The sequence below is a fragment of the Misgurnus anguillicaudatus genome, chromosome 5, assembly GCF_027580225.2.
Source record: "Misgurnus anguillicaudatus chromosome 5, ASM2758022v2, whole genome shotgun sequence".
Taxonomy (NCBI): domain Eukaryota; kingdom Metazoa; phylum Chordata; class Actinopteri; order Cypriniformes; family Cobitidae; genus Misgurnus; species Misgurnus anguillicaudatus.
This window is the reverse complement of record NC_073341.2, coordinates 25,473,384-25,485,000: the sequence shown is the minus strand read 5'-3', so window position 1 is coordinate 25,485,000 and position 11,617 is coordinate 25,473,384. Positions and strand designations below refer to the sequence as shown.

General features: G+C 38.2%; 1 protein-coding gene across 1 annotated transcript in view; it reads left to right on the top strand.

The window, feature by feature from the left end:
- Window positions 1-11,617, top strand: part of celsr3 (cadherin, EGF LAG seven-pass G-type receptor 3) — a 51,905-nt gene that overhangs the window by 19,929 nt on the left and 20,359 nt on the right. Inside the window, exons 4-15 of the mRNA XM_073867810.1 lie at window positions 1-214; window positions 1,661-1,776; window positions 1,883-1,971; window positions 2,575-2,732; window positions 2,823-2,986; window positions 3,652-3,780; window positions 4,230-4,396; window positions 4,500-4,685; window positions 5,884-5,994; window positions 6,877-7,045; window positions 9,338-9,479; window positions 10,252-10,372. The exon at window positions 1-214 is cut by the window's left edge and continues 9 nt beyond it. Coding sequence (XP_073723911.1) covers window positions 1-214; window positions 1,661-1,776; window positions 1,883-1,971; window positions 2,575-2,732; window positions 2,823-2,986; window positions 3,652-3,780; window positions 4,230-4,396; window positions 4,500-4,685; window positions 5,884-5,994; window positions 6,877-7,045; window positions 9,338-9,479; window positions 10,252-10,372 — 1,766 coding nt within the window. The remainder of the gene's footprint in view (window positions 215-1,660; window positions 1,777-1,882; window positions 1,972-2,574; window positions 2,733-2,822; window positions 2,987-3,651; window positions 3,781-4,229; window positions 4,397-4,499; window positions 4,686-5,883; window positions 5,995-6,876; window positions 7,046-9,337; window positions 9,480-10,251; window positions 10,373-11,617) is intronic.

Here is an 11,617-nt window from a genome sequence, read left to right as displayed (position 1 = left end):
GTGAGTTTGACCGACGTACTGGTCGATGTGGGGCAGGCGTCTGTCATAATGGCGGTACGTGCCGCGAGCTCTCTGGAGGTGGTTTCAGGTGTGATTGTCCTGCGGGAGGTTATGAGAAGCCCTACTGTTCTGTCACCACCAGATCCTTCCCACCAAAATCCTTCATCATGTTCAGAGGCCTTCGTCAGCGATTCCACCTTTCAGTCTCTCTCTCGTGAGTAAAACTCTCAGACATTGAATCAAGTTTTGTAAATAGTATAAAATACTCAATTTTTATTATAAGCTAGATCATTTTTTCTCTTCATTGATGTGTTTTATACCTGCTCTGCTTTGTCATTCATGTTCATATTATTAGAAAAGCTCTTCGGCTCTCTTGTTCTCTTCTCTTTATCTGGTCTTGTTTTATCTGTCTCATCTCTGTTGTGAGTGCTCTGTTGTGGTCATGTATTTTGATCGGTAGGGGTTGGTTGAAAGCAGAGGTAATATAATGGATGTACTGTATGTTGTATTCTCCAGAGTCACTGAAACGGAGATATTTTATTTATCAACATGGTCAAATATCAACACATCCAGAAAAGGGCACAACCTCTCATATCCCTAGATACTCAAATAATCAAGCCTCCTCCATCTCTCTCTTTTAAAGCATTGCTGTCTCTTTTGCACTAAAAATTACAGACAAACAATGTCCTATAAAACACTTTTAAACTAAAAGTCTTTGCTCAAGAGAGCGTAAAACAGAGGAAACTTTTTAATGGCTATAGCTTTGTTTGTCAAACTAAAAGCCATTGCGAGTAAAGTGTAAGAACATGTCATCTATACATTCACATAAGTGATTCTTACATTGAGTGCATGCTGTAACTAAAGCATACTACATATAAATCTGAAATTCATACACATTTGTGACCCAGTTTGTGAAAACCCGGCTAAAATAATTTTTGTGATTTGCTATTTTTACAAAAACTCATTCTATATAATGTAAAAAAACATTCTGCGAAAATATAACTTTGATATCTTTGCTATTTTTACAAAAACTCATTCTATATAATGTAACAAAACATTCTGCGAAAATATAACTTTGATATCTTTAATATTGACTAAGTAAGGTCATGTCAAATATTGAAATCATTTTTTTTTTTTTGAAGGGTCACACTTTTTATTAAAGGAACAGTATGTAGGATTGTGGCTAAAACTGGTACTGCAATCACACAACTGGTGGCCAATACACAAAATGACAACATAAACAATAGTTGAGGGCTGCAACTCCACTTTTTAAATGACAATATCCTGGCCGGACCACTGTTGTCAGTGATATAAGTATTTGAAATGAAAATGATTTCTTAATGTCTAGTGACATATCAGGGCCATTTTATGATTAATTTATATACATTTCTTACATACTGTTCCTTTAACTATATTTATGCCTTATATTGCCGTGATGATAAAATGCAAAAAGTTTTAATAGATTTGATGTTTAATGATCCCTAGCTAGCCACAAAACTTTTATTTTAACAGAAACTGGATCCTTATTCTGCTTTAGCAATCACTTTTTGCTAAGTGTACCTTTAAAACCACTTCCAGACATCATTAAACTCCAAATGGACGAGTAATGACTCATTGCAGACCTTGATGAACTTTGAATGTATGTTTAAATGTTTTGTAGGTTTGCCACATTGGAAACTAATGGTTTACTCTTCTACAATGGTCGGTTTAATGAGAAACACGACTTTCTCTCTCTGGAGATATTAGATGGACAAGCGGTTCTTAAATACTCTACAGGTACGGTAAACACAGTTAGCGTAGTGACGAATGAACAAATGAATATGTCAATTTTGTTTCTGTAATATATTTTACAGTAATATATTTAATATAACTTTTGCCACAGGCGAGTCATCTACTCAGGTGAGTCCATACCTGCCCGGTGGAGTGAGTGATGGCAACTGGCACACTGTTCACATTCATTACTATAACAAGGTGAGAATTTTGTGTGTTTTTACATTATGGTGTTGATGCATGGTTTGGATTATTTTCTTTCTACCTGGGATCACATAAAAACATTTTACTTGCATTTTGTTTAAGTGTGCATTAATCGTTAGCCATTACTGTCTCACTGGAAATAAAGGTCTTGCACTACAGTATATTGCCAGAGGTGAACACTTAAACCTGTACAGTATGCTTGAGCAGCATTTTATTTTAAAACCACAGGCATTAATAGCTAATTGGTCTTCCCTAATAACAAACAATTCACTTTCTGGGAAGGCTGCAATGAATTTGTTCCCATCAGACACTAAAATATCAGTGAGGTCAGGTGTATGATGTTGTGTGATGGCTTGTGTTGTTGTTCTGGCTCTGTTCTCTTTCAAACAAGATCAAGGTCATTAAAGAATCAGTGGCCTGTCCAAACTTTTGCCTTTTTAAAAAAAGATCTAAAAATACTTTTCATGCTGTAGAGAAAAGCTTTGTTTCTTCTCTGGAATTAAGATGCTTATTAATAAAAAAGAGGTGTCTACAAACCTCTGAGTACATGCTTGTGAAGATGTAAATGTGAATATTAAACTCTGTTTGTTGTGTATCCAGCCAAAGCGCAGTGTGAGTGGTGAGGTTCAAGGTCCGTCTGATGAGAAGGTTGCAGTCTTGAGTGTCGACGACTGCGATTCGGCTGTTTCTTTGAGATTTGGAAGTCAGCTCGGGAACTACAGCTGTGCCGCTCAGGGGAGGCAGACCAGCAGCAAGAAGTCAGCATGCGCACACATATTTAAATAGGAAACAGGGTTTGGTGTTTAATATTGCTCTCATTTGATCCCTCTGTGTTTTTGCTCCCACAGGTCTTTGGATCTGACAGGTCCGCTGTTTTTGGGTGGGGTTCCAAATATGCCGGAGAATTTTCCATTCAGTACGAGAGAATTTATTGGCTGTATGAAAGACCTGCACATTGATAACAGCCCTGTGGACATGGCAGGATTCATTGCTAATAATGGCACATTACCAGGTGTGTGTGTTCTTTTTTCGAGGGCGCTTGATGCGAAGTTTGTCACAACGTGTATGTAGCCCATCACGTGGTTCCTTTTTTCAAAATAAGTGCCTGCTGCAGATGCATCTAAAGGGTTTATGAGTAAAGAGACACTCGCGTTTACCAGATACTCGCATAATCTCATGCGTAATCATTTTTTTGTGAACGTGAGCATCTTTTTTATTATAAATTGTTTTGACGTGTGTGCAGCAGGAACTTATTTTGACAAAACACATGATGCACATGGTTCACATGATGCAACAAACACATATTTTGAAAACGCAAGCAACACACATGACACTTCGAACACTTATTTTGTATTAGCGCCCCTCAAGTGAGCAGTCACTAGCCGCCACTGCATTGTGTTAATATAAAAGCAAAATATCAACGTGATGCTTCAAATATCACATACATACATACATCCATCATTACTTTTTTACTCCATTTATACATTAGTGATACCTTAGTGATGTTTATGTTTTCATTGCTGCTATGCTTACAGTTATTGTAGTTTTCATATCAGCTAATACCTATAATATAAAATAATGATATGCTGTAATATTCTTGTTGTTGTAAGGACTGTGTTGTCTGTTTCTGTGACTTGCTGAAAGCATTTAGGGTCTAATAAACTGTGTTCTCATTAGGCTGCAGTGCCAAGCTGCCGTTCTGTAAATCAAACCCATGCCAAAATGGAGGCACATGTAGGGTTAGTTGGGAAACCTTCTCCTGTGACTGCCCTGTTGGATTTGGAGGAAAGGACTGCAGCCTCGTGAGCCCCAAATGGATTGTAAATGAACAAATTTCAACACACATACGGAAATGTTCCTCATATTAAATCACCAAAACCAGAACAAAATCACATTATCTCTTGACATTTTTATGACAGATGCAGTTCTCTGCTAGACAGCATCTGGCTAATCTTGAATATGCTGCAATGACTGGTGGCGTTTTTTGCAAATATTCAGGAAAAACAGAAACATTTTCCTGTCATGGGTCAAAAAACTGAATTAAAATTATTTATTATATATTAATGGATTAAAGATTTTCCAAATTTTTTTCCTCATTGAAAAAATCTTTAATTTTATACGAAACACACATACTGTAAATACCACCATTTTATTCTTTCTCTGCTATAGCTAAGCTTAGAGCGTTATGACATTATCAACTGGAACTATTAATAAATGTTGATGATAATATTGCTGCAATGATTCCTCCACAGTGATGTCCCACCCGCATCGTTTCCTTGGTAACAGCGCACTGTGGTGGGACCTAAAGAATGATTTCACCATCAGCACACCCTGGTACATGGGGCTTGTGTTTCGCACAAGATCTAAAGAAGGTGTTCTTCTGCAGGCTCAAGCTGGACAAAACACCAACTTAATATTTCAGGTATACACACATTGATTCTTTCTATACTGTATGCCTCTCATTAGTAATAAACCAGTCACTTATGTGTCTGATGTGGCTGTTTTGTGTATGTGCTTGATTCCAGGTGGTGTCAGGTCAGCTGGTGTTTTTTGTGGCTCGAGGCTCGACTCGGCTGGTCAGGTTGAGGCTAGATCAGGTTCAGGTTTGTGATGGACGCTGGCATGATCTACAGCTGGAGCTCCGTGATGTAAGAAGTGGTCGAGAGACTCGATATGTTGCTACGGTCAGATTGGACTTTGGACTGTATCAGGTACACAAACACACACACACACACACACACACACACACACACACACACACGCTCACAAAAAAGCGTTTGCTAACCCCCATTCTGTCCACTGCTGTAATCCTGATTATAATTCATTATTTGAAATGTCATAATTTAATCTTATATGGATTAAACGACAGATCATACACAGATCACTGGTATATTGATATTGACTGTAAAAAAATTTCACTGTTTACAAACAAACACAGGCATTAAAGGATTAGTCCATTTTCTAAAAAAAAATATATAATTTACTCACCACCATGTCATCCAAAATGTTGATGTCTTTCTTTGTTCCGTCAAGAAGAAATTATGTTTTTTAAGGAAAAAATTCCAGGACTTTAATGGACACCAACACGTAACAGTTTTGATGCTGTTTAAAATTGCAGTTTCAAAGGACTCTAAAACGATCACAAACAAGGCATAAGGGTTTAATTTAGCGAAATGATTGTCATTTTTGACAAGAAAAATAAAAAATATGCACTTTTAAACTACAACTTCTCTTCTTCCTCCGGTCATGTGACGCGCCAGCATGACCTCATGTAATTGCGTAATGCCGTGGAAAGGTAACGTGTTACATATATGTAAACGCACATTTGCGGACCATTTTAAACACTAAACTGACACAAAGACATTAATTAGTATCATTCGACATACAACAACGTTGGAACGGTCCTCTTTCTCCACACTTGTAAACACTGGGGCGGAGTTTTGCATACGTCATCCGTGACCTCTTGACGTGATGACGTATTGCGTGAGGTCGTGCTGGCACGTCACACGACCGGAGATATAATGGAAGTTGTGGTTTAAAAGTGCATTTTTTTTTTCTTGTCAAAAATGGCAATCGTTTTGCTGGATAAAACCCTTATGCCTCGTTTGGGATCGTTTAGAGTCCTTTGAAACTCTGTTGAAACTGCAATTTTAAACTGCATTAAAACTGTTACGTGTTGGTGTCCATTAAAGTTCATTAAAATGAGAAAAATCCTGGAATGTTTTTCTCAAAAAATATAATTTCTTCTTTTGGATGACATAGTGGTGAGTAAATTATCTGGATTTTTCTTTTAAGAAAATGGACTAATCCTTTAAAGATTATCTAGTTTACACACAAACCTACAGGGTAGAAGTCATTTAATTGGACTCATTTACATCTCACTCTCTCCTCCGCTTTTCTCTGTCACAGGGAACAGTAATTGTTGGAAATGAGATTAATGGTGTAAAGGTGAAGCACTTGCATGTAGGTGGAGTTTTCGGCTCAGGAGAGGTGCAGAATGGCATTCGTGGCTGTATTCAGGTGTGTCATTGTCACCTTTACTAAAACAACTTATTTCTATCACTGTACTTACATGTATGAATTATTGGTAGCTATCAATTCTTATGGAGTCATTAGTTTGATGAATAATTAATGACAACATAGAGAACAGGGATTATAAAGTTACTTGTACAACCAGAAAAGCATTTACACAGTAAATCACCATTCATCATAATAGTCAGTGTTGGGGGTAACGCATTACAAGTAATGTGCATTACGTAATAATATTACTTTTCTGAAGTAACTAGTAAAGTAACGCATTACTTAATAAATGTACACATTAATATTTGAGTTACTTTTATAAAAACGTAATGCAAGCTACTTTTCAGTTTAATTAATTTGATTGAAAAAAAAATTATGTACTCAATTAAACTGAACGTAGTCCCGTAGAATTACGCACTATATGAGTGCGTGCCTAAGCGGGAACAGTTTGAGTCAGAAACGGAGATGGCAGGCCAGAGCTTGACATTTTTGCAATAGAAATATAACATTTTTGAATGCAGATATTCTCAGTTAAAAAACACCTGCAAGGCCTGAAAGAGTTCAAGCCTAAGCCAAGTAAGAAAAAGTAACTTAAAAGTAACGGAAGTATTACTGTCCATGAAAAGTAACTAAGCAATGCAATTACTTAAAAATTGTAATGCATTACTTTTAAAAGTAACTTTCCCCAACACTGGTTATAGTTAAAAATTATTTAAATCATTCTTTTGTTGGAAATTATTAGTATTATTGCATTATTGGATTACAAAATATTTTGCTAATGTTAGCACAAGCCAATTATTTGATCCTGAGTATGTTTGTCTTAATAGTGTCTATTTTGTGGATGAGTTGCATTAAGATGAATTTATTTGCCTGTGTACTCAGGGAGTACGTCTGGGTGTACGTCCTGATTCCCCTGCATTGCCCCGCCCATCCAAAACAATCAAGGTGGAGGTTGGCTGTAATGTTGGCAACCCATGTAACACCTCTCCATGCCCCGCCCACAGCCATTGCACTGACGAATGGGATCGACACACTTGCGTTTGTGAGCCAGGTAGGATTTTGGCCCTGTCCCAAGTGGCCCCCTAAACAGTCACAGTCTTTCATGATGTTACGTCACTTTGCGGGAAGCATCAAGGGGACATATTGATTGGAAATGGGTAGCCCATGAGCACCCTTTTGAAACCTAAAAAGGTGACAAATGGGACACCCTACAGTCTTGTGGATTTAGCGGACATGTGCATGCGGTGGCCATTGCAAGTCCACGAGACCACAAGTCCACATGAAGTGCATCATTTAAGAATCAGCCTTTGTGTGCTTGTGTTGACGTCTTTGGGTTTCTGCATTAACCTAATGATACAGCATTAGTTACTGTACTAAGAGTTAACAATATCATTTGTTTAATGATCTAGAAATAAGGCAGACTTGTAAATGTTTTAGTTGGACAAAGACTTACAGCGGGCTTTTTAGTGACTTTTGTTTTTGAAAACACCAAAGCAGATTGGAATTGTTTTTAAGTTATACAGTAGGAAGAGAATAAGTGTAATTTTAAGCTGATGTTACAGTAATTTCATTGTGATTGTTTGGATGCTTCAGAATCAGTGTGCCAATTCATTTTGTGCTTGGCCCCTAGCAAGATCTCCCATCATCTTGTATCAGCTCTCCACACTTCTAAATGAAGATGCTTACAGACACATTGACTTCATTATTATGCTGCTTTAGTTGCATCAGCCTCAGTGTTATTAATAGTGCTGTGCTATAAGAGATATGAAAGACTCCCCTTATAAACTCTGAATTAATTTGATAGAGCTCCTCCTGGTAGAATAAACCCACACTGTACAACCACACACATAACACGCAATACTAGTCCCTACATTTCACCACAAAATATATTTTCTTCCTCTGTCTTGCACTGTTGTTCGTTGAATTTCCATGCGTAACTGAATGTATCTACTGTATTAATGCTCTCAGTACTGTGCTGGTTGAACGCGTGATGGAGTGCAATGTTGGATGAATATATTTTTTATTTCTTTTTTATTTAACTAATTTTGTTCAAGGCTGTAATTCAGTTTTTGCTGTATGTGTATCAACAGCAAATACTTCATTGCTGCATTCCGTTTCAGATTAGTGAGCGTTTCTCCATTCATCATAATGGCATGAGGAAGTCAGGGTTTGCACAAGCTGTTTCTATAGTTTAAACATCATTCTGCTGAGAGAGAGAGAGAGAGAGAGAGAGAGAGAGCGAGCAAGTGAGAGACAGAGAGATAAATGGGTTTATTGTATCTTTTGATCAGTTGTCGTGCAGATAAAGGCTTTTTGTGACTCTATAGTGATGGAGAGATCAAGGCTGTGCTCTTGTTTTAGCCTGAATGGAGAATAAAGGCTTTTTTCATCTTCAGCTACATCCGTAAATGTGTATGTGAGGTGTGCAAACGTATACTGTATGTTTTTGTGTTGTTGTTTGGTTAATTGGTGTGTTATAATGGATGATTTACTGCTTCTTCTGTAATCGCTTATTTTAAAGTAGAATGAAGATCGGCAGAAAATACCAAGGGTGTAATTTTGGTTTATGAAGTGGGGAGGACACAAAATGGGGAATGTTTAGGATGTAAATCCCATTTCTTTCAGTTACATAAATTTAGGAACTATGGTGAAAATAATTAACAAACGATTAATTTTAAAGACAAATGACTTTGAAAGTGGGGGGAAACGAACAGGATTTTGAAAATTGGGGGGGACATGTCCCCCCTGTCCCCAGTGGAAAAACACCTTTGCAAAATACACTGTGTCACATATTTAACATACTTCAAGGTCACTTAAAGATTACCCAGGCAATCCACAGTACTCTTAAGGTGGTCGCACACCGGACGCGCAGCTCAGCGCCATGCCGTTCTAAAAAAATTGAACACATTGTTTTCTATGAGTATACGCACACCAGCGCCGACAGGTGGCGCCTGTCCGCGGGGCCCAGCTACGACTCAGTTGCTCAAATCCTTGTCGTGCCACAGAGCACCACTAACATAGTTTAACATTAAATAACATCATATTTGTCCCAAATCATTAACGATTGGCTGCTAACGTATATTTTGCATTTTGAAGTAAACGCTATCTGACTAAGCTTGCGCTATTTAATGTGCACTTCTGGTGTACAATACCTTCGAGTTGTCCTAGACGTGACTCAACGTGGCACGGTGCTGAGCTGCACGTCCGGTGTGCTACCCCCTTTACTGTTTGTACTAACACCCAAACTCCCACAGACGGCTGGCTTTCCATGGAAAAAATGCACACTTTACATTTACAGATAAATCTTTTTTGTTGTTTTGACACGGTTTCTATGTTGTAACAGGATTCTATGGTAAGAGCTGTATGGATGCATGTAAGCTGAACCCATGTGAAAATCAAGCAAAGTGTCACAGGAAGCCCAGCTCATCTCATGGATATATCTGTGACTGTGAGGACAGTCACTACGGACAGTACTGCCAACACAGGTAAACACTACACCAATACAGTATTTAAATAGGCACACTATCAGTCTGCCTCTTCTATGACCTGTAGCCCAAGTTATTTCTCTTATTCTGATCTATTGTATGAGTTCTTGTAAGTAGATGTAAGTGTAAGATAAGTTTTCAAGCTTTTCTTTGACATATTTTATTAAAGGTGCAGTGTGTATATTTTTGCGACATCTAGTGGTGAGTTTGCGCATTGCAACCGACGGCTCAGTCCACTGCTCACCCCTCGCTTTTGAAACGCATAGAGAAGCTACGTTAGCCGCCACCGGACAAACATGTCATCGTCGGAGACAACTTAGTAAAAAAAGTTTGGCCGTTAAGAGCTTCTGTAAAAACATGGCGGCACAAAATGGCGACTTCCATGTAAGGGGACCCTCGGTGTATGTAGATAAAAACATCTCATTCTAAGATAATAAAAGCATAATGGTGCATTATGAAAGGTCTTTATACACCCCTGATCATATAGTTTTTTATAATATTTAGCATTTATGTCAAGAGATCCTTTTAAAAATTACACAATGCACCTTTAATGCATTACCTATGTTTAGCTTCTTTCGGTTTTGCAGACAATCATGCCACACTAATTCAACCCCTACCTTACATACACCTAAACACTCGGCCAAATCCCTCCCGACTGCAATGTCATCTGTCCTCTTTAATCTGTTTATCAGCTCCACCTCTCTCTCTTTCTCTATGTCAGACCTGCCCTAGATACAGAGATATTTGATCAAATCTGTTTTTGTCTTTATAGGGTAGAGCAGCAATGCCCTCGTGGTTGGTGGGGGAGCCCAACATGTGGACCCTGCCACTGTGATGCGAGTAAGGGCTTTGACACAGACTGCAATAAGACCACTGGACATTGTCACTGCAAGGTACACACACACACACACACACACACACACACACACACACAGATTTATTTGGAATACCAGGCAAATAAATAATATATATCACAAAACTATGTACCCTAAGAATTTGGCCTTGCCTCGTGGTCTGTAAACAGCAACATTTGCTTCCACTTTGGTGGTGGGGGGGTCAGTAAAATGTTAAACGTGTGGTTGTCTTCACTATGGTCTGTCTCTGCTCACCTCACACTAGCAAACATGTGCACTTAAGCAGAGTGCCATCAATTATTTCACTCTACAGTGAGCCTAAACACAACCAGCATATTTATCAGATCAGAGATGATAATATGGTGTAATCCTGGATTTCTGTGATGTAATCATGGTGTACAGATGCAGATATTTCAGACACATACATATGCCACTAATAGTATCACAACCCTAACCCAAAGATCTTTAATCCAGATTTCGACCATAGTCCGTAAAATAAAATTCTGATGACCGTTCAACCTGTCTACAAGCAAATGCACTACCATTGCCATAATGTTTCGCTTCAGAACCAAGCAGTCGGAGCAAAATCAGCACCCACAACCAGCTGCTGCATAAAGTCACTGTGCCTGAGGCTCTTCAAATCTGTCTTGAGAAAACCTAATGTTCCTGTCAATCTCAGAGTTCCTGGAAAATGAAACTGGTTACTAAGCATATAGACCACCTCAAGACACCGTGCTGAACTGAAAATTTAAAATACACAGTTTACATCAGGCATGGTAAAAATACATTTACAGAACAGAAATGAGATATGAAGGGAAGGGATTGGTGTTTTAGTGACCGCAAACCACATCACATGCGTTAAAGCACATGCATAGACCACCAGACTACTGACCTGACTCCAGCTTTAAAATCCCATGAGTTCACTTAGGTTGTGCTTGGAGATACAGCAGGTCTGGGATGCAGTAATTGGTTTGTTCGTGCGGGTTCATGTGTTTAAGTGTAATTAAGGGAGATTAAAGATGGTGTTTCTTACTCTGGGGTGCTGTTGTAAAATAAAGCATTACTTACCCCACTCTTTACTACATAAGCCCTGTTTATTATTTTCACAGTATATTGCGCTCCTCCCAAGAGAAAATGCAAACATATGAACCTATCAACCTTTAAAAAATAATCTTATGTAAATTTTCATTTACATAAGATGAGTTATTATGATTCTAACCTATATGTGCATATTTCTGTTGTTTAAATGTTGTTAAAGGAATAGTCCAATTTCTTAAAAGAAAA